Source organism: Rhipicephalus sanguineus, chromosome 3, assembly GCF_013339695.2.
Source record: "Rhipicephalus sanguineus isolate Rsan-2018 chromosome 3, BIME_Rsan_1.4, whole genome shotgun sequence".
Taxonomy (NCBI): domain Eukaryota; kingdom Metazoa; phylum Arthropoda; class Arachnida; order Ixodida; family Ixodidae; genus Rhipicephalus; species Rhipicephalus sanguineus.
In genome coordinates this window covers 163,912,836-163,935,490 of record NC_051178.1, presented here as the reverse complement: position 1 = coordinate 163,935,490, position 22,655 = coordinate 163,912,836, and the positions used below count along the sequence as shown (strand labels likewise).

Below are 22,655 nucleotides of genomic sequence, written 5' to 3'. Positions count from 1 at the left end.
TAGCAAATATTTCTAGAACCCTAAAAATGCAAAATCGTTTTCATCCAATCTGAATCCACTGACTGAGTTGTCCAAAATGCTCTTTTGTATAACTACTCTTGCGATACTTCTGCTCAAACAAGCGCAGGTTTTACACCTGTTTGTGGTATAAACCGTTCGTGCTTTCTGTGCTTTCTGCCCAACCCTATTCAACTTTTCATCAGTCCTATGATTCATAGGAGTCCCAATTGTGAGTCTACTGTACATTATGACCGACACGAAGTTTTGCAATTCACTTAGAGCACCAACGAAGCATGCTACAAGAAGTGACAGTACTTACTTTAATTTGCTGGGTCCTTGACCGTAGCCTTTGGATTCTAATTTTCGGTAAAAATTCCTAAGTTTGGCTTCAAAATCTCTCCGATACGGTGCTGGAGCCCTAAGATTAGCTCTCTGCAGACCTGGAAAAAAAATATTGCGCTATTGTTAGTTTGCTTCACATTGACAAATCCATCATTTGATATGGATGCACAATGTGGTACAGTCAAACCAAGGCATGTCAAATAAGCTATTTCAAGCAGTTGCGACATTCCCTTGGGAACTCCAAGCGAATCCAATGATATCCACTGTACTACAGACTCTTCACTTGGACTCTTCCTACGGAATCCTATGGACTCTTCCACAGACTCATCATACGGAATCCCATTATATGCACTACACCACGGACTCTCAGGACACTTTACTGTCATTTCAGCTAAGATACACAAGCTTTTATGTGCCACTTGCAAAATAATAAGTCCACTCCCCCTCTGTCTGCCTGCATGCCATGATCACAAGGCATGCTCTTATGTCAAAGATAACAGAGTGCGACCTCAAAAGGGAGTAGAACCCTTAGATATGGTTAAGATGTAAATTTCTGTGCTACCCACCTGGTGAGGCCTGCGGAGAAGGCTGAGGAGAATCCCGCGGAGAGCGATGACTAGAACTGCTCCCAGAGGAGTACTGGGCCGGAATGTATGACATGATCTCCTGCTCAAACAGGCTGCAACACAGTGAACAACAGGCAAGGAAGACACAATGAAGAAAGGTTCCTCCAAATGTAGGGGTTGATGAACAAACAAAAAGAGAGAAACAACGGAACACTGCAAAATCCTCTTGAGAACAACGGCATATGGCAGCACACACCGGGTGAAACGACGAACCCGAAAACAAAGGGACAACACGTTCTCGTGTTCATCGTTTCAACCGGTCTGCGCTGCCATATGCCGTAATAATCAACCAACTAGCCCACAAGTACATCTCTTGGGAACAATTTCTGTCTTGACAATGTACCAACCGTAAATAATGCACCTTCCTTTCTACAATAGGAGGAATGAATTCCCAGTGTTAAAGGAGTACTGACATGAATTTTAAAATTTTTCGGGTTGTTGCTCTAAATGAAAGCACGGGTGTCGAGAACCCTAAAAAGAGTGTCGCGGTGCCTGGGGATGCCTTGCATATATTTTTAATACCGCTTCTTTCAACCAGCAGTTTCGGTTTCGGTTTCGAGAGGGCGGCTTCGTAGTGACGTGTCAAGTCTGCCCGTGACGTCACGGGCAGACTGCAACCCACGAAATATGCACCTGCTGTCCTTTGCTGTCAGTCGAACGTGGTTCATGATGAGTGAACTGTCGTCCAGTGCCTCCGACAGCGATTTCTGTGATTTAGGCTGCATGCAGAACCCAGACTTCGCAAACCAAGTGAGCTGACTTGAAACGTCATAGGGCTCTCCATGCGGTGAAGCTGACTTGCAGATGCTCAGAGATGAAAACTTTAAAATCAAACTTAAATATTTATACGTGTTTCCCGGATGCGGTGTGGGGATGAGCGTTAACACTACATGCCAAGGAAACCAAAAACGTCCGTTTTGCTGCACTTCAAAATCGTGTCAGTACTCCTTTAATGCTGTAGCCCTAATGTTCAGGCTGAACACTGCAAGCAGCAGGGGATCGAGTGAGTACACATTTTAATCTAAGGTTACAAAATTAAGACCGAGAGCTAAGAAAGAAAAAGGTGGGGCTTATTCAAAATAATTATGGCCACCTGAGGTTTTCAATATTGACCTAATTACGTACATCGGTGTTTCTGCATTCTGACCACATCAAAATGTGGCCGTCTTGGACGTGAATCACAACTAAGTCCTCATGCTTAGCAGCACAACACTTTCTTCCCTGTGCTACCATGGCGGGTGAGCTAAGAAACTAGGTGAATTATAAATAAACTAATCTTCTCATTTGTGTATCTGAACATGAGAACGATTTCCTTTTAACGATGAGCTCATGCCACACTAATGTGCAGCATGAGCTCATCTTGTAGGATGATTCAGGACTCCTTTAAAGGGACCCTGCAACTCTTTTTGAGCATGGTCAGAAAACGCTGCTGATTGGTAGTTGAGGCTCCTAAGAACACGTGAGCCAAACATTATAGTGCAGCATCTGGCCAGGAATTTACAACTAATTCTCAAAGTCGGCTAGAAATTGCTCCCTCTTCTCTCGACAAATGACACCATAAACCCAAATGATTGCGCCATACACCCAAAGTCCACAGCCACTGGCTGATCTGAGCACCATGAGCTGCATAGTTAGTGTGGCTGCCACGTGCCCGCATGCGCGCTCGCAATCACACTGAAAGTAAGCCGTGTATTTCGAAAAAACAAAAAGAAAAGATAGTGCTCAAGGTCATGACAGATGCTGACGCATCCTCCTCCACATAGCTTTCAGTGCGCTCGCTGGTATGAAAGGAGAGAGAAAGCATTTAAAGCGAGTGGCAAATCCCTGTAACTTCGCCTGTACTTGGTGGATTCTAAAACTTTTTGAGACAGTAAATTTGTGAGGCAAGCAATAAACTCCATGAAGCCTTTCGAACGTTACTTGGAAAAGTGTTGCAGGACCCCTTTAAGCAAGTACTTTGGCAGGCATGAGGCAGTCTGGGTGGGCACCTGAGCAAGATGGTCAGGTCCAGGTCGTGCGAGAGGCGCCCCAGGGCGGCAGTTCCCTCCGCACGTATGGCATGCACACGGTCGCGCAAGCCAGTGTTGGACGCCATTGCTGGGTGGCGCTCACGCAAGATGTCCAGGATGTTTGGCTGCCTGAGAAAGGCCACCACCTTATCGTTATAGGCCGTGGGGACACTGCTGCTGGCACCCGGCAGGCTGGCCCCAGCCCCTGCTGTGCTGCCCGGGGGTCGGGGTGGTGGCACGGGCCCTCCGCTGGTGCTGCCACTGCCCTGCATTCGTCATCCACACAACGAGAAGTGAGCAACAATGTGATTTCACACGGTGTTAACATATTGTATCCCTTTCAGTCACGAATTATGATGCACTGTCTGCAAATGCATCAAATTTCCATGGCATGATTTCAAGGGACTCAGTATTACATTCCAAGAAATAAAATGAAGGAATGTGTTGTTTTGTGTGATTTACAGTAATTAATGCTAATTAGCGTGTAATTAAATATCTAATTATTCTGCAATCAGTCAGCTTCAATCCTTGCATAAAAGAAATCAACTATTAGGCCCAAAATGCATGCACAGTTTGTTTTTTGATTGTATGCTTTTCGAGCGAGGAAAAAAAATACTACGTTGGTCCTGGAACGTCACACGTCGAATGATCGTCGAACATGGTAGTGTCTCTAGCAAAGTGATCATCTGCAGCAAGATGCAGCGTAAAGAAGTTAAATAAGCACTAGTTGTCCACTCAGGAATCCTGCACGAATGTGCACACTAAGTTTCAGGTCACTTGAAGAAACACGCGGTGCGTGATGCGACTTCGAAGTTGATGTGTACAATTGTACACACCGTGACTGAAAGGGGTATAGACACTTGTAAGGGCCACACTTCGAATATTCAAACAAACATTACAGTATTTTAATTTGCTTCGACACAAATCTAAATTTCCAGAAGTATTTGAAGTGAATGAGCAGTGGCATTTTTGTATGCGTTCTTAAAACGGACGGAGGCGGTCCGTTACATCCAGCCACATGCGATTGGTCAATGCAGGGCCGTGATGTCTGTCGCTATTCACATTGGCCATTTGCGTGCGGCTGGATGTAACGGACCGCCTCCGTCCGTTTTAAGAACGCGTACAAAATCGCGCCACAGATGTCCATTTTACCGCATGTAAACCCCCCTGAAAAAGTGGTTTCACTGCCGCATGGTGCTGCTATGCTGAAGAACCACCTATCCTGGGGAAACCAGCACTGCTTTGAGACCACATTACAAGGTTAAAGTTTAGAAGCGTGTTATATGGGGTGATATAGACAAAGTATAGCAAACTTTAAAACACAATGTATTTTAACGCTTACGACTCGCACCCTACTAAATTAAAATCCTGCTACTATTCGAAGTTGCTTCACTTTGCTTTAAACCAAAAAAGTGACATTCGCACAAGCCTAATTCTTAAAAATATTGTGCAAGTAACTTGGGTCATGACAAAAATGCTCATTTTCCTTTGTGTGAGGTATACCATTCAAATTTGAAATTATTCGACCATATAACTATTTGCTTCGAATTCGCTTCAAACCTCAAATTTGCTACAGTGGAACCCTGATTATATGATTTTGAGGGGACCACACAAAACCATAGTATATTCTGGGTTTCAAGGTGTTTACTCGTATAATTGAAAAAATCACAGCATATCCACGTGGTGAATGATGATGAGTGGGGTGAAGTGAACTCGCACTGCAGCACGGCGATGGCATTGGCGCGAGCGTGGTCCTTCTTAATGGAAGATATTGTGACTAGATTGTTTGAGAACCACAATCTGTTGCACACACCGCAACTATGGAAGATCAATTCGCTCCGCAGCCGTGCAGCTTTGGCCTCGCGGGCTCGAACGACGGGGTCTTCGCGCCGCAGCTGTGCAGCTTGTCGAGCAGCTTCGGCCTCGCGGGCTCAAACGGCGGGGTCTTCTCGGCACAGCCCTGCAGCTTGTCGAGCAGCTACGGCCTCGCAGGCTCGAACGGCGGGGTCTTCTCGCCGCAGCCGTGCAGCTTGTCGAGCAGCTTCGGCTTCGCGGGCTCGAACGGCGGGGTCTTCTCGCCGCAGCCGTACAGCTTGTCGAGCAGCTTCGGCCTCGTGGGCTCCAACGGCGGGGTCTCCTCTCCGCAGCCGTGCAGCTTGTCGAGCAGCTTCGGCCTCGCGGGCTCAAACGGCGGGGTCTTCTCGGCGCAGCCATGCAGCTTGTCGAGCAGCTACGGCCTCGCGGGCTCAAACGGCGGGGTCTTCTCGCCGCAGCCGTGCAGCTTGTCGAGCAGCTTCAGCCTCGCGGGCTCAAACGGCAGGGTCTCCTCGCCACAGCCCTGCAGCTTGTCGAGCAGCTACGGCCTCGCGGGCTCGAACGGCGGGGTCTTCTCGCCGCAGCCGTGCAGCTTGTCGAGCAGCTTCGGCTTCGCGGGCTCGAACGGCAGGGTCTCCTCGCCGCAGCCGTACAGCTTGTCGAGCAGCTTCGGCCTCGTGGGCTCCAACGGCGGGGTCTCCTCTCCGCAGCCGTGCAGCTTGTCGAGCAGCTTCGGCCTCGCGGGCTCAAACGGCGGGGTCTTCTCGGCGCAGCCATGCAGCTTGTCGAGCAGCTACGGCCTCGCGGGCTCGAACGGCGGGGTCTTCTCGCCGCAGCCGTGCAGCTTGTCGAGCAGCTTCGGCCTCGCGGGCTCAAACGGCAGGGTCTCCTCGCCACAGCCCTGCAGCTTGTCGAGCAGCTACGGCCTCGCGGGCTCGAACGGCGGGGTCTTCTCGCCGCAGCCGTGCAGCTTGTCGAGCAGCTTCGGCTTCGCGGGCTCGAACGGCGGAATCTGCTTCGCGGCGTCGACGTGCAGCTTCGGCCTCCCGACCTCTCACCTCAGGATTCTGTCTGTGAGCGCACGCTGCCGCCGCCTTCCGTGCTCTCCGTTCCGCAGCCTTGTCTTCCATCTGGCACTCCGAGTTGAAGAGAAAGCGTGCCAAGAGTGTCACTCGTCAACGTCGTCTTCTTCTTCTACTGCATACCAGAATGCGTGCAGTAAAGAAGAAAGAATGCCACACAGGCGAACACGCACGAGAGTCTCACTCATCAACGTCGTCTTCTTCTACTGCATACCAGAACGTGCGCTTCTCACGAGCTGGAGGTGGCTACTACAACGCTACAAACAAACGGAGGATGGACAGACCCACGGCATAAGGAGCTTCGCCCCTAAAACTAAGAATATAGGCAGTGACACTCAGCCTTACACAAAAAAACGGGTACAGACTGTTTGAAGAAGCTCACGGCACGACCCCGCACTTCTCCAAGGAAGGTAGATTAAATGATTTTTGAAAATGGCAGCTAAGCTGTTCATCGAAGGAGGTGTGACCCAAATCTTTATTCTCGACTTTCAAAAAATCGAATTCAACGTGCATCTTTTTTCCAGAACTGCGTTGGCAGGAGTCTTCCATCAGAAGAGTCAGATACAGTGTTATCGCCATGACATAAACATTTTGGTGCAAGTTCGAGTAAGATGCTTTCGTGCGTGACTGAGCTGTCTGCGTCTCATTTGTTACCTTGTGAAGTGAAATTGGCAATGTGCCACTGTTATTATGAACGCTCACGTCACGGGAAAGTTATTTTGCACACTGAAGATAGCTGCGTTGCATTCTTCTTGCGTGCTTGAGGCCTGTGACTGCGAGTGCCGCAAACAAAGGGAGGAAATCTTCAGCTGCATGTCGACCAGGAAAAGATTCCACAGGCCAAAACGTGAAAATATCCGCATCTCGAAGATGACCTTGTCGACTATCTGAAGCTACTCCATGTAGATCGAGCTTGTCTAGGTACTGGCCCTGGGATACGCACACGATCGAGGTGTATCGAGAAGCAATCTTAAAAGGCCAGGAAAACTGGATCACAGAAGCACATGAACTGCCAGGAGAAGAAAATATTCCATTCTAGGAAGGTATACTGCACCTATCTCACTCTACTTCTTTCTGATCGTCAGCCCAGGGGCACGTAAGTTTTCATTTTACACCCGCGAATATTTGGTCGGCGTTAGATTAGAGTAAAAAACATGATTTTTTTCCTCTCGAACAGTATTCGAGAGTCGTAAAATTGCGTTGCATAACCAAGGTTTTTAGTAGATTATTTCTGTGGGGGTTTTGCAGGGACCAAGCCGATTCACTGTAAAATGCTGGTAGTCACAAAACCGGGGGACGTATAATTGAGGTTCCATAGTATTTGCCTATCCCTACATATGTGCAAATTTTCCAGTAATGCACTGTAATCTACCGTATTCTTTCATGATCACACACCGATGCAAAACGGAACACCATCGTTTCCATAACAACTTTATTAATTTATTCATGCAAGCCGCACAAGTGACTACTACTCGTCTCTTGCTATAGCTGACACTGCTCAGTTTCCACTTGGTCGACTCGGTTTGCCAATTCATTAAGCCATCTTCACCTTCTCTGCAATGGAGTTAAAGATCCCAGTAACTTCAAAGCTCTTAACATAACTTGGAATCGCTCATTTGCAATTCTTGTCTCTCGATCTTTGTTCCCATTTGGATTCTTTTCTCCCAATTTCGACCTGCCATGTTCGAGATGTATGTAAGATAATAACACCTAGGGTTCACATGCCAAAACCACGATATGGTTATAAGGGACGCTGTAGTGGAAGGCTCCGGAAATTTCTTTCCCCTAGGGTTCTTTAACGTGCACTGACATCGCACAGTACGTGGACCTCTAGCATTTCGCATTCAACGGAACGTGACTGCCGCCGTCAGGATCGAACCTGTGACCTTCGGGTCAGCAGCAGAGGTGTCTGTATGAGTCTTTATTATGTTCATTTTCTACATATAACACTTGATAAGGTAAGTGCCTCCTTACCTGTATTTAAAATGAACAGCTTCGTTGGAAGAGATGTGTGCGATATCCTGAATTCGTTACAAGCCACTCTTTCAATAAATTTCCGTAAAGAAGAAAAAGAAACAAAGGAAGACAGAACTGCAGATGCTGAACAGCTTTGGCTCACCCTAGCAGCAGCGTCTGCTCTCTGCCCGTCGTCTTCCCCGGCACTGCGACTGCGCCTCCTGGCCAGAGGAACCACCAGCTTGCTTGGGTTTAAGTAAGGCACATCTATGGGCAGCCGGGGGTCGATGAACGTTGTGCTTCGAGACGTGTGGTCGATGAAGAATTGCTGCAGCGCAGAGGCATGGAAACAGCAGGTCACAATGGACTAGCAAAAAATTATTGGAATGAAGCACTGATAAAATGCAATTCTGTAACTTAGCTACATTGTCATGTAGCTAATGGAGAGTAGGGAACATGCGATGGTGCAGACACATAACTAGAAAATTGAGCTCGTTTTGGTGAACAAAGCACCAGAATTGATTTTTTTTAGACTCGCTTGGTGATGTGACTTGACCCTTTTCATGCCATACATTTTGCTGCGCCTAACACTGTGCGTGTGTCCCCCCCCCCCTTTACCCTTACAGCAAAAGCTGTTATGAGATCACAACAAAAGCCGACTTTGATTGGTGTATTGTCTGCGGTCGCTGCTGTCCGTAACCACTATAACACACAATAAGAAAAAAAATATCCAGGATTGAGCGGAATTTAAACCCAGATTTCTGCGTGGCAGTCAAGCATTCTACCACAGAGCCATGCGGGTGCTTGAAGCTCCTTCGCAAGAAGACCCTGTAGGGGCATCATGTCGGGAAAGAAATCACATTAAGAGGTGTATGTAATATAGAGTGGTAGAAGAGTAAAATAACAACCACGCATCACACCATGTGAATTGCATAACAAGTAGTTGGTTTAAAGCTTCCCACCCATTACAAAAGGGCTCAGCCATAATTTTTCGTCATCAGCTACAGCATCAACAAAGTACACATAATGCCTTACAGATGTGTAGCAGGTACCTCGCTTTTCCGCAGAATGACAAATAATGGCATAGTGGCTACTTCCCTACTTCAGAAAATTATGATTATTTGAGACGTAGTGGGTACCTTGCAACTGTACTTGTATTCGCACCAAGTAAGTTTACAACCGGCTATAGAGAGGCTGCTCATCTATACTTCGCTGTGACTGCGCTGTGTGTTCCGCGCAGACCTGGCAGCGGATCTTTCTTTTTTTTAGTGTGACCATTTCTCAGTGTGGCCTCGTGCAGTAGACGCTTGATAGCTCTGATAATTCAAACAAATCTTAAATTTTTGGTTGGTCCACTATTGTTTCAATGTATCTTAAAGCCGCTTAATTCAAACTGCCCCACTGTGCAAGTTCAGTTAATTCAAACTTTTTGCTTGTCCATGCCTAGAAATCTGATGCCTTTTCTCGCTTCTAGCTGAACATTTGCGTTGTCATTAAAAGACGCAAATAAAGCTGATTGCCTGCATACAAAGTCGCCAAACTGTACCCACTAACAATCGCATGCTGACTGACGAAGAAAAAAAAAACTGATATGATCTGGCCCAGATCTATCATGTCTCGAACGCTTCCTTAAGTCACTTTCGCCGCAGTACACTGGTGTCATGCGGGAAAGCATCCTAAAAATGTGAAGGAGCTACTAGTCGTCATAGGACACAACCCATTTAGTTCTTAATCACGCGTGCATGTGTTGTGTAACAATGAGTGCCAATATGATCGCTGACGTCTAAAAACTTCACTGAAAATCACACAGAGCTGTCTGTAATGTTGCTGCGGGACTGAGAAAGAATAAACATCACAACGATAGTTCGTATGTTACCCTGAGTCATATTACAGCAGAGCTGTTATGCTCAAGGTGTGTCACAGATAGAAAATTATCATCATCAAGAAACGGCATGGGCCCTCTCCTTCATTGTCGTTTTTCTGCTTCACTCCCAGAACATGTGCACCCATTTCTCCAACGAGGGATGCAATAACTCTGATGGGCGAGAGAACGAGTACAGATATATAAAGAAAGAAATAGAAAGAAAGATAAAGAGAAATAAAGATAGAGAAAGTGAGAAATTCTTGCCAAGAGCAAGCATGAGGAAGAGAGAGGTGAGAGGGTAAAAGCCTAGCGAAGCCAGGACCAGCTAGGTCCCCACAAGGTCTGCTGTGACACAGCCATGCGCGACAGTGCAAGCTGCGCTAAACTTTTTTTTATGGGAACTTCTGATAATTCAAACAAAATCCTGATGTCCCCTCGAGTTTGAATTATCGAGAGTCTGCTACACAACTTAACACTGGTCTGCTCGCAAATTAGCACAACGCCGTTCGTGCACTTGATAGCCCCTTCGTTGCTGTGCGCAGTATGTTCTGCAATGCGAGTCAATAGTTCACTTTCAAAGGGGAAATAAATGCAAGTTAGCCTTACCTTTCCTGAGCGATCGAGCTTTGTCTCCCAGCCTCTCGGAAGTTCCCTCGTCTTGTCGGCAAACTTGTTGAGCAAGCTCACCAAGTCTCGATTGTGTTGGTATCTGGTTTGCATGCACAAAAGCAATAGAAAGAAAGCCACAGTCGGCACGGTCGTCGAATACAGGATTGACTGGGCCCCGAAAACAGAGTCCTTTTTCTACGCTTCAGTGCTAAGGTAAATGTACACCTTTAAAAACACCATACCTTCAAGTTGTCACAGTGGACATATCGTCATGCCGTTATGCAAGTAGAGTTAGAAGTACAGTGAACTCCCATTAAGACGAACTCGGTTAAGACGAATTCTCGCTTATACCGAACAACACAGGACCATTTGTTTGGTTTCCCATAGACTCAATGCAAAAAAAATTCGCTTAAGACGAACCGCTCAACTGTACTCTTCTTAAGATGAACTTTCGCGGTGATCGACAACACTAGCTAGCGATTCTGCGAAACGAACACTGCAGTCTTGCTGGGGCATTCAGGCGACCGAGAAAAAGCAAAAAAGATTTTAAAAAAGCACTTCCTCGAGACGCGAAGCAAATCGCGACCAGGAGGGCGCAATAAACCAAGAAGACCGGTCAGCGGATAAAGCCGGTATCCCCCCTCTCCCCCAGCCTATGGGTGGGGGAGGTGTGGGCTTTATCAGTAAAGAAAGCAACAAAAAGAGAAGGGGGATTTACAACTTGGACCCCCAAGCCACTGTGTCCTTTTGTATTCCTCCCCATTCTGTTCTTCGGTTTCCCAGCTGGAGTACAAAGGAGAACCAAAGAACACAAGAGCTTGGGGTCAGGTGCATTGTCATCGCCGTCACACACTGGCGGCCGACCACATGTATTTTGTGGTCAATTCGCGCTGGTTCGCGCGTTGTACCTGTTCCCAGTGAAATGCAAATTGTGATGAGCCATTTTGATTATGGAAGCGCACGACAAAGGAAGGCTATTTTGCACAGTGAATAGAGCTGCATTGTGTCAAGGCTTGTGACCGTGAGTAGCGCGATGGGATATCTTCAGCTGCACGTCTATCAGGAAATGTTACTACGGGCCAAAAACGAGAAAGTATCCGGACCTCGAAGAACACCTTGCAGACTTTCTTAAGCAACTAAGCGTATAATGACTTTGTCAAGGCAACAGCACGCGCCAACGCGTATCCAGAAGTGATCTTAGAGCCAGCACAACAGGCTCACAGAAGAAAAGGAGGTGCCATGACAATCAATTTTATATTCTTTGAAGGAAAATTGTGTTTGTCTCTTAATTTTTTTTCTAATTGTCAACATAGGAGCGTGCTACATTTATCATTAAGATATGGTAGCAAATATCTTCATGAGCTTTTTATTTTTGAACCCGCGAAATTGGGTGCTCGTAAGATTCGTGTAAATACTCTGCTTAAAGGCATGGTTTTTATCTAGAAGAGCCAAATAAATGCTTGTCTTTTTGCCCTCATTGTAAGTCTACTCCATTCAGTGTTTTCAAGTAACATATTTGGATGCACTTGGCATGTTAGCATCTCTTTTTGGGGGCACTTCTGATAAGCCGAACAGATGACCGCGGTCCCTTCGAGTTCGTCTTAACGGGAGTCTACTGTATTGAACTATGCGTATTGCACGGTGTCCAAGTGTAACTCTACACACAATGTTTGTCATGCATGGAGTAAGGTCAACACTGTGTGAATAATTTGTCACCAACAATATCCAATACGAGCAATGTTTGAAACTTGCATTTACTTCTTGAGAATCATGCAGGGCAGTGATTATCAGAATACGCTTCGCTAATTGAAACAATAGAAAATAAATAGCTTACAGAAGACCCTCGTGAAATGGAGCATTAAGTGCATTCCAACGAAAAAGCAACATTCATTGTTTATATTCCACCTAGTCATCAGAAATGGATGTATATCGCTGTTTCCTGGTTGAAACCTAAAAGGCTTAGTGTAACCTGCTGCGTTGGACACCACCATACACAACACGACAAAAACCTGTAGCTTTGAAATGCCTACATGCAGTAGAAGGTTTGTAAATAAATGAGCATACTGAAAGCTTCTATGGAATCAGTTCTACCTTTCGAAGTTTGCAGGATCTCGTCGAATCTTTGCAATCATGTGTTTCAAGGAGGAGCTTCTATTGTAAGCAGCCAAGGCATCCTAAAACAGAAACAAAGTCACATCAGGAAAATCATGCACTGCCTGTAGAACTGGTAATTGCAAGATTATGTACGAAGTGGATCACAAACATGCACCAGTAGGAAAACTTGCATGCCGTATTTTCACATGTATAACCCGCACAAAAAATATGCCAAGTTCAGCGCTAAAGTCGAGGTGCGAGTTGTGCGTGAATTTCGGTATGCACGGTGGTTTCACGACAATGGTAACCATACTTTCGCGACTGACCTGATCGCAGTATTAGAAAATTTTGTCAAAATGAGTCCCTTAAATCCAGTTAGAAAAGAAGAAAATACTAGACTCGCTGCCATAGCAACTTGCAAAGCATGGTCACTTACGTCGTTCATGTGCAGCACATTGAAGAAGTCTGACCGAGTCGTAAAGCGAACGGCGGGCGATCTCAGCAGTGCTCTCTGACTGTCGGGAGTGGAGACCACAGGTGCGGGAGGGGCGGACGGCGCCACGCTGGCACTGCCACCCACCACCACCTCTTCAACCACGGGCACTGGGGAGGGAGCGGCACCGCTACACGGAACAGCCGGAGCTGGTGGAGGAGCCGACGCTGCCAGACTCATGGGCACGGCCGAGGCGGCAGCTGCTGCAGCTGTCATGCGAGGAGTCATGGTGCGCCGTATGCTCTGGTACCTGCGAAGTGACGGTGGTCAATTAGAGTTCCCCTCACGAATTCTGCAAGGCCAACTGTGGACAGAATCGCGTCCAGATTTCTCACACTTTTTGTTTGCTATGATAAAGGGTTCATAAAGCATGCAGAGCTGCAGCAGAGTTCACTACTGCCTGCACCACCTTGAACACTAATAAATATAATATATGCTGGACATCGTTACAGTTCAGGCACAGGGGATTCGGCACATTCAATGAAATGTGATGTACATACCGCAAACAGCATGAAGCGCCTAAGTACAGAAGCTCTCTACTATCTTATTTTCCCGACAATGGTACTGCTTTGCAAAACCCTGCACAGTTCACATATTTATGGTGTGCTATGTCATCAAGCTGCACAGCTGGATATTAACCCTTTGTGGTCCGAAACATTTCTTCCCGTTCCATCCGTTCCGGTCAAAAAGTAAAAGACTCAAAGCACAAATAAAAGAAGTTTACTTACTCTTTTACACATTGTGCATAATATAGTGTGAAAACACATGCATGAATCAAACGTGAAAGAACTTGTCCAGCTTTGCCCGACCACGGACTGCTGCGGCTGTGTTGCAATGTCGGGCGAGGCCCAACAATGAACAGCGAAGGGTTAAGAACCAAGTGAAGCCTTTCTTTAACTTCTAGAATCAATCAGTGTAGTGTAGTCAAGTTTCATGTGGTCTCGTATTGCTCTATAGTTAGTTACATGATGCCCCTAGCAACACAAGTTAACACGTTTGTAAACCACAAACATCTCTTCAATGAATTGCAAAACAGCTAGCACCATAACACAGCTCAAAAGCCTGCAATGCCACTGATGTATGTCAGTCTGACATCTGAATAAAGCTTAAGAACACTCAAGCTGGACGATTCACTTAAAGGGGCCCGCAGCACTTTTTCAGCATGGTCAGAAAACGGTGCTGATTGGTAGTCGAGGCTCCCGAGAACACTTGAGCCAAACATTATAGCACAGAACGCGGCCTGGGATTTACAATAAATTCTCAGTCAGCTAAAAAGAGCTTCCTCTTCTCTCGACAAAAATGATGCTTATGGCGTCACTGCCACTGGCCACACCATTGGCTGATTGAACATGGCGCACTCGGTAGTTACTGCGGCCGCCGTAAGAGGCCGTCACTTGCCCGCACGCGCAATTGCACTGAAAGTACACCATGCATTCAAAGAAAAAAAGAGAAGAAAAATTGCCCAAGGTCACGAGGCGCCCGTGACGTACCTTCTTCCCCCGTACCATTCCTCCCTGCTTAGCTTCCAGCGCTTTCGTGGGGATGAGAGAAGAGAGAAAGCAATTACGGCGTGCAACAAATTTCTAACTCCGCTCGTACTTGACGGATTCAAAAAATTTTTGAGGCGGTCGATTCGTGAGACAATGAACTACTTTAATGAAGCCATTCGCTGGTTATTTGGAAAAGTGTTGCAGGGCCCCTTGAAGGTGGCTAGACTGAACAGAGTGCAGGTACAGGAAAGAACCTACCTCCGATCAAACTGTTGCCTTTGAAGTTCATTACAGGTGGCAGCAATGCCAGCTGGCTGTGACAGCGATGGTCTGTTCCATGTGGTGGTACGGTTTAGGTGGTCGATGTAGAAGATGCGCCCATGACTGTCAATACGAGCCTCCCAGTCTGTTGAGAAAGGTATCAAGTATAAACCTTCCCTTCACTTCATTTTCTTACAGACCCCATTACGGGGGTATTACATAAGAGATGGTAAGAGAAAAAAAAAAGTTGGAAACGGGCGTTTGCTAGGAAATAAGGTTTACAAGAGCCTCGGAAAAGACAGGTGGGCCTGCAATGGCTGTAATGGCATGCGAACAGATGTACCGGTCTCTTGTTGCTCGAATAAGGAAACATGGTTAAAAAGTAGGGTTGTGCAAATATTCGAAATTTCGAATATTTTTCGAATAGTGTATGCTATTCGATTTGATTCGCACTGGAATTTTACTATTCGAACTATTCGAACTTCCCAAAAACAAATAGAGTCAACGTCTGATTGAAAGTGTCCCCTTCAGATTTTTTAATATGCTTCACCTCATTACACTCTCGTACTGCGGCAAAGCTACCTTTCAAGCTCCTTTACGGTCGAACTTTGCCAAGACACAGTCAACGTCCACTTAGAAGTGGTCCCTAGATTTTCAATATGCTTCACCTCATCACACCCCGGTATTACGGCAAAGCTGCCTTTCAAGCTCCGTTACGGTCGCAAATGTACTAACTCAAGAAAACATGGCAGAGGTGGGGGCTCAATTAATGCTGTTTTGGACCTGAAATTTGGGCAGGAACTCCGAAAAATCGGAAGCCAAAGCTTTTTAGCATCCAAAATTTCAGATGTTCTTATATATCGACGTCTACGAGGCAGATTTGGAACGCGGACTTGAAGGGAGCACGCCCTTGTCCGCCACATCAGTTGGGCTTCCACAGATGTTGAAAGAGGAGGAGAGGCTGAGGAAATGGCATCTTTGCCTATCACGTGTAAAGTGTTGTCGGCAACATTTTGGTTGCACCAAATCATGTACATAAATAGAATTCGGCCTCTACATTGCCTCATTCTTGATAAGACAACTGTGAAACACCACCCCGCCAGTGCTTCATCAACCTAGCGAAAGGAAACACTTTGACGTTGCTATCTCATAAGAATATGCCTAGGAATCCACTCTTAACTTATTTTTTCTGCAATTTCGCTTCGAAGTATTCGAAAAATATTCTAAAAATATTCGAGAAATATTCGAAAAATATTCGAATTCGCTTCGCACCCAATATTTTGCTATTCGCACAGCTCTATTAAAAAGTGGTGGTCCGGGCACGTGTGATTCCCCAGGCTTTCGGCTTTACTGACGCAGCTGATGTTCTTGACATTGTTGACATTGTTAACTGGGGAGAAGAAAAAGCACTCATACACACACTCTTACTGAGCTTGGAGCACAGTAGAACCTTGTTGATATGTGCCAGCCTGAGATATACTGGCTGTCGGATGTCGTTTCAATCACTCCCCAACCTATTTGCCCATAACATGAAAGGCAACTCTAAAAGTTTTTTGCTTCTGTCAGATTAATGGCAACTCCATGTTCCAGAGACACAAAGTTGCTGTAACACATGAATGCTAGTGTGTAGAGAATGAGTGCTTTTCTGTTTGGCGAAGGTGCTGACTTGACAAACATTTTTAATGGTATAGTCCCACACAAAAGCTCGAGGACCAACTGGCGTCACAGAGACCTTTTGTTCTCTGCAGCCCAAGTATACTAGCTGGAATTGAGTGATTAAGTGTGCATGTTCAACCAACACAATGCATTGAAGGAATTATATGCTGTGGAGCTATGCTAGAAGAAATTTTGATTTTTTGACAGTTACATGGTCCTTCAACCTTTCTGTCGAGACCTCGTGAACTACTGACCGACACGCTTTTAGCCAGCTAGCCATGCTAGCGTGTGATGCAGTAGATGCAATCTAGTATAGCGGGCTTGGCAACTCAGGTGTGAGAAATTTCATGTTATGTTCACATGCCAGTAGTGCCAAAGTGTGCTGAATGGTGCAACTTATAATGTCTGCACTGGGACTCTAGACTTCAAACTTTCGGCAAGATTTGTGGCTTTATAAGGACCCTCACTTCACGCTCATGCAGCATAAGTCATCACTAGTGGGCGTCCACTAAAGGTGTGACAGCTGTGCTCTTCGGCAGTTCAGTCTCTGTTTTCCAGATAAACATTTTTCGATGTACTAAGCTGCAGAAATTTGTGACAACCTTTTCCAAGTCTGAAACCCCTTGTCATATGTTCAAATGACGGGCATATAAATCTTTCGTTAATGTCAGTCGACTTAGTGCTCAGAACGCAGTCCAGGCATAGTGCCATTTAATAATGCTGTTGCCTGTATGCAAATGCCATCTTCAGTGTTGATGTATTCGAACTGATTGACTGACAGTATGACTGCTGCCATTTTAGAAAACCCCTGCAATTTTATGCAAGGACGGCAGGCTCTTTTTAACATGTGATTTTGCATATCTCAAATAGTTATTCAGTTCTCATAGCTTTGTGTCAACACGTTTCACTGTACTTCTGTTTAATGCGTAGTAATGCTTCAGTCCCACCATCTACTTGCTAAAGAGGTTCTATTGCGATCAGTCTCGTATCAAAACAGTCAGTGCTTACGTAGTGGCAGTGGCTCCTCGAGCTCCACACGCTGATACCGAATTGTGCGTTCGGGAATGGAAGGCAGACGGGTGGTAGTGTTGTGCGGCTGCTGTTGAGGCTGTTGTGACTGCATGGCATTGCCAGGCAACACAGCAGCAGTTGTCGACGTTGCTGGAGATGGCTCCACAGTAGAAGTTCTGCTGCTTGCCACACTGCAAGCATGTGCAGAACATACAGTGCATACATTATGACAGCAATAATTAAATGTTGCATATTCTAAGCGTTAACTTTAAGAGACAAAAACCCACTTGTCTAATTAGGCAATGTAATGGCAACGTAATGCATGCAGTCAGTGTAATTTGTTGGGTGGATAACTGGCAGTCTATCAGAATTACTGAGTGGGCACCAAGATAAATAAATTCAGCCAAATGGAACAGATTTACGTGATGTGATGAAATGAGGATTTTTGCAGGCATAATAACAAGGCCAGTCGGTGCGAGAAATGGCTAATTGGAGACTGCTAGGAGAGACCTTCCTCGTGCAGTGGACACAAATAGGCTGGTGATGACAACGGCAATGATGATCAAGGAACATGTAGCCCACCTTGCATGTAGGAGTGCTGGGCCCTCACTTGAAGGCAGGAGGCAGGGCCTGCCGTAATCACTTTCCCGGTGGCCCAACACTGCCGCTCGGGCAGACTCATGCATTGCCAGGCTACTGTGATCACTGTGGCTGTATGGCAGGAGGCCAGAACCCGCCAGCCCAGGCCCTAACCTCTGTTCTGGTATGTGGCGCCTGTAAAGGGGAAGCATCCGAAAACAACTGTCACCATTGTGACATTCCGGCCAGCCGGGCAGGCATGACCATACAGTAGAACCCCGCTGTTACGTTCCTCACTGCCGCGTTTTCCCGGCTGTTACGTCGTTTTCTGCCGGTCCCGGCATAGCTCCCATAGGATACAATGTATTGGGAACCCCGCTGTTACGTCGTAACTGTCGGACCGTTCCCGTATGATACGTCGCGAAGTGCGCCCGGAGCCGACCGAGTGACTACCAAAGAGAGCGGCCATGGCGCATTTTCACGCAGCTTGGCCTCGTTTGACCGTAATATTAGCCGCATGAGAGGCGCAAACAACAGAATCTTTCAATTGATGCAAACAAAAGCATAGCCTTCGAGATTCAAATTGCAAACATGGCGTCTATGACGTAACTGCTCGCGTAAGCAAGGCCTTCGAGATTGGCATTTACTATTGACAAAAGCATAGCCTCTGAGATTTGCAATGCACAAACATGGCGTGTATGACGTACTTGCTTGCGAAAGCAAGGCCTTCGAGATAGGCATTCACTTCTGCCATCGCGTTGGCGTAGACTCATCATCATCGTTATTTGTCGGAGAACGGGAGGAGTTCGAGCTGGTTGGAGCTCGCATGGTCGTGCGTGCGGTTCGCGGTCGGACTCGCCGCGCCGGTCGTGATTGCGTGTGCTTAGTTCTTTCATACCTACAGCTGTTGGTGTTAAAAAAAATCACATACGTTGATTACATTTCTGTGGATGAGGCCGTCCTAAGCTCCGCGTTTCTATCCATCGACTAGATCGCGGCTGAGCGCGCCAATTTTCGTGCTGCTCGTAAGAATTCAAATAAAATTCTGTACCACTAAATATTTTGCCGTTTTTCCTGTTTTTCGGCTCTTACGTTTCCAGTCTCTTACGTTTATTTCCTACGGTCCCTTCAAAAACGTATCAGCGGGGTTCTACTGTATTGGACTTTTGAAAACTCCGCACTAACACTTCATATTCATACTCCTAGGGTGAAAAAGGCACCAGTCAAGGTCCTGGCTTCTGTACGTACCCAAGCGTGCTTCAACACCTGCTTATTTGACAGTGCTCGCTGTTATCATTCCAGCAATGTCTGTTCATGCTTTCTTTTTGTTCTATCAGAGGATCATTCATTCCTTGTGCTCTTGCCATCTGTGATGCTGCCTGCCTTGCCCATCCTTCCTTGGGCTAACCGTTACTCTAATGAACAGGGTGTATCATGACTTCCTTCCTCCCAACGTGGCACTTGTCTATTTTTTTTCACCACACAGCCCAACACAATCAGCTTAGTATCCCAGTTATAAAATATGCCGCGACGTCTGCGACTTCAGGTGGTCTTCCTGGACTCTAATGTTTCCTCATCCCAACTACACGTCCGTGTCAACAGCTTCATTTAGACCACTTGCACCTTCTTAATCTTCCAGCTTTGTCATAAAGATCAAATGAGTTGCGCACAGCACTTGTTTATCTTGACACGGTTTTTATACTCGTATTTTCAACTTGGCAGCCATGCCCTTGCACAGGACTCCCGAGACATCCCTCAGTACTGCCTGCGTTGCTTTTAGTCTGAACTCAGCTAATTAAACAGAACTGCCCACTTGAGCACTGTGCGGATTTGTCCAATTTAGGCATTTCTTTGAGAGAGTTCTTGTGAGGAAAGTTATGCAATTAAACAGTTTTCCTCTCAGCTACTCCTCAAAACCTTGCTGACTTTTTCATGCCATAACACAGCAATCTCCCAGGAAGCAGCTGAAACTGGCTGTAGAAAAGCTATTATACTGAATAAGAAAACTCCTAAAGCTTGCAGCATCTTTTCTCGAATTCAGGGGCACCTAATGCAAAACAAATAAGCTGAAATTATTGTGTCACTACCCTTACAAGGAAGCAACTACATTTTGATTGAGACAAGTTGTAGACAATAAGTATAGTTACATGCTATTTGCAGATAAGGCAGGTCAGAACAACAAGGAACACACGTGAAAGTGTCCCACTAAAATTGATGTTATTGTTCCGTCTTACACTCAGTAGCTCCACACCAATATTTTAAGACAGTCAGAGAAAGTGAGAGAGCTGCGTAGAAAAGTATGCAGCAGGTGAAAACAGTCTCTGATGGAAACCCCTTGTGAAAAAATTAGGAGCCCTTCCATTATCGGGAAAATTGGGGCTAGCGAAACATGGCGTGTGCGTGCCTGACATACTATTTTCTAGGGGCAAAGCTCCTCTTAGTCTAACCTTGTCATGCGTCCAACGTAAGGCGTAACCGGCAGCATACTACGACCCATCACCGATCCTTAGCAAACTGCCCACTGCTTCGTCTTTGCAAACATCCCACTATGACCCATCACCAATCCATCACTTCACCGACCATAAAGCTGTTATAATGAAGGGGGAACGGAAGCCACGTCTACCCAGCACTTACGATTAATAAAACTTCTTGTATAAATATATACAGTGTTTGTCACGTCTTTGATGATGTACTGGGCTATCACTTGATTACTGCTGGGCGAAACCACTGAAGATTTCACGGTGTAACCATGATTGCTTCAGGAGCTTTGACCAAGCTCTTCATCATTCACCCATGGATATGCTGTGAATTTGTTTCTTTCTTTCTACTGTATTGTGCAATGCTCCCTCCTAAATTTTTCCTTGTTCCATGCCGGGAATTGGACCTTAATCCGCATGCTTAGCAGCGCAACACTTCTGTTGCTACAGGCAGCAATGACGGTCTTGTGTGAAGCAATTAAATGCAAGAATGAAAAGCAACCATGAAATATGGCAACGTGAAATGACAAGTGACCTCGATTGCCATATCAGATACAGGTGATTGCCGACAAGCCCATGATCGAGAGAGCACCAGTTATTGGAAAACGGCGCACACAAATATGCATCTTACCGGTGCACCTTTGGTGGCCTCATTTGTGCACATCCGCATTTCTGTACACTCGCCTGTGCTGGGTTTTAGACAAACTACGCTGCCACCACCGAAATCTGTAACTCACGGAAGCTTCGCTTAATACCTTGCGTGTCACATGACCTTGCATAAATGCCAGCACCGTGGACTCGCCCATGTGCAACAAGACATGTCAAAAAGACTCTTTGTTCTTAGATGCGCTGTCGCACACAAGAGGAGCACTCACCTGCGATGTGCCTGGTGGTGACTGTGCCGATTATGCTGCCTCCTAGGCCTCGTGAAGGAACATTCCGAGTCCGAGTGACACCGCTGTGGCGGCTGAATGAGCCGCCTCCGGCGTTGTGACACTTCTTGCCCGGCTGCAGGTTTGGCCACAAGATATTTTAAACACCTATCAACGACAACAGCCTAGCAAAAGTTGGCAATACCAAGCCTAGCAACGTGCGAGCTTTAAGATTGGTATTTAACTTTGGATGCAGCACGCAAGCAGCACAGACTGACGAGTGACACCGTTTTTAAGGCCACACCGACCCTTTTGCCCGCTTCGGGAACCACACTGAATAAACTTGCTCGAAAGCAGCTACCTCACTAGTGTGAGGCAAAGTGTACAGCATCATGCACTGCCACAAGAAGTGAGGACAATTACGGTCGCAATTCCTTATGGCAAGTATTTTTCACAATCCTGTGCCGCTTAATCTAGTGACACCTTCAAACCTTGTTTGCAAAGAGAATTAGTATCCTAAAACAAAGCATAACATAAGCAAACTATCAGAAAAAATCCAAATTAGTAAACCTTGTGAAGAATTCAACAGAGCTGACGGGTGTGTAATGTCTTCTGAAGTAAATGACACCAGTACCCTTGTTCTTTTTCAAGGAAGCAAAAAGTAAATGCAAAAAGAAATAAAACAAATGCCCTTAATACTTCTCTCAAGTGGATTGACAGAAACAAACTGTATAATTGTGACTGTAGGACACTGACTATATTAAAGGGGTCATGAAGCACCCCTTGGGCTGATTGAAAAAACACATCCTGCGGAAAGCTGACACGGCTATGAACTGCTCTGCCAAATATTACAGTCGTGCGCGCCGCGTAATGGCCACAAGCGGAGCGCGAAGTTGCCGTTTCCCCAGGCACCCTCTTTTCAAACAGAGGCCGGTTCTCACTCTCGTCGGTGGGCGGGGCGTCTGTCCACTGTACGACGCAAGAGACATAGCATGCTTATTGGCCGATAGCCGACGTAAATCGAGAGCGGTGTTCGGATCAGATGCGCTTCTTGCCGCGGGGTGCCACCACTTGCCGGCGCCGCACTCCTCAGTACACGGTAGCCGCACTCGCGCAAGCGAATCACAGCGGGAGAGCGATCGCGTTTCATGACGCGCGCTGGCGTAACTTCTTTCCCCCATGCCATCCCTCCCTGTCTAGCTTCCAGTGCGCTCGCCGGCACGAGAAAAGAGAGAAAGCGCTGGGAGCGTGCGCCAAACCCCCGTAACTCCGCTGATTCTTGACGGATTCGAGAAATTTTTGTGGCAATCGATTCGGGAGGCAGTACACTCCGATACTGAGGCCATTAGATCATTACTTGGAAAAGTGGTTCATGACCCCTTTAAGAGAAACAGTGGTGATGGCATGCAACACAATGAG

General features: G+C 46.5%; 1 protein-coding gene across 3 annotated transcripts in view; it reads right to left on the bottom strand.

The window, feature by feature from the left end:
- Positions 1 to 313: 313 nt before the first annotated feature.
- LOC119387626 (E3 ubiquitin-protein ligase HECW1) overlaps positions 314 to 22,655 on the bottom strand; it is a 57,198-nt gene continuing 34,856 nt past the window's right edge. For all 3 annotated transcript variants that reach the window (XM_049413586.1, XM_037655075.2, XM_037655073.2), the window contains exons 9-19: positions 21,240 to 21,372; positions 17,891 to 18,082; positions 17,306 to 17,499; positions 14,639 to 14,786; positions 12,834 to 13,140; positions 12,395 to 12,477; positions 10,301 to 10,403; positions 7,994 to 8,158; positions 2,957 to 3,243; positions 909 to 1,021; positions 314 to 440 (exon numbers count right to left, since the gene is read on the bottom strand). In XM_049413586.1, the coding sequence (XP_049269543.1) occupies positions 316 to 440; positions 909 to 1,021; positions 2,957 to 3,243; positions 7,994 to 8,158; positions 10,301 to 10,403; positions 12,395 to 12,477; positions 12,834 to 13,140; positions 14,639 to 14,786; positions 17,306 to 17,499; positions 17,891 to 18,082; positions 21,240 to 21,372 (1,850 nt within the window). In that variant the 3' untranslated portion in view covers positions 314 to 315. The remainder of the gene's footprint in view (positions 441 to 908; positions 1,022 to 2,956; positions 3,244 to 7,993; positions 8,159 to 10,300; positions 10,404 to 12,394; positions 12,478 to 12,833; positions 13,141 to 14,638; positions 14,787 to 17,305; positions 17,500 to 17,890; positions 18,083 to 21,239; positions 21,373 to 22,655) is intronic.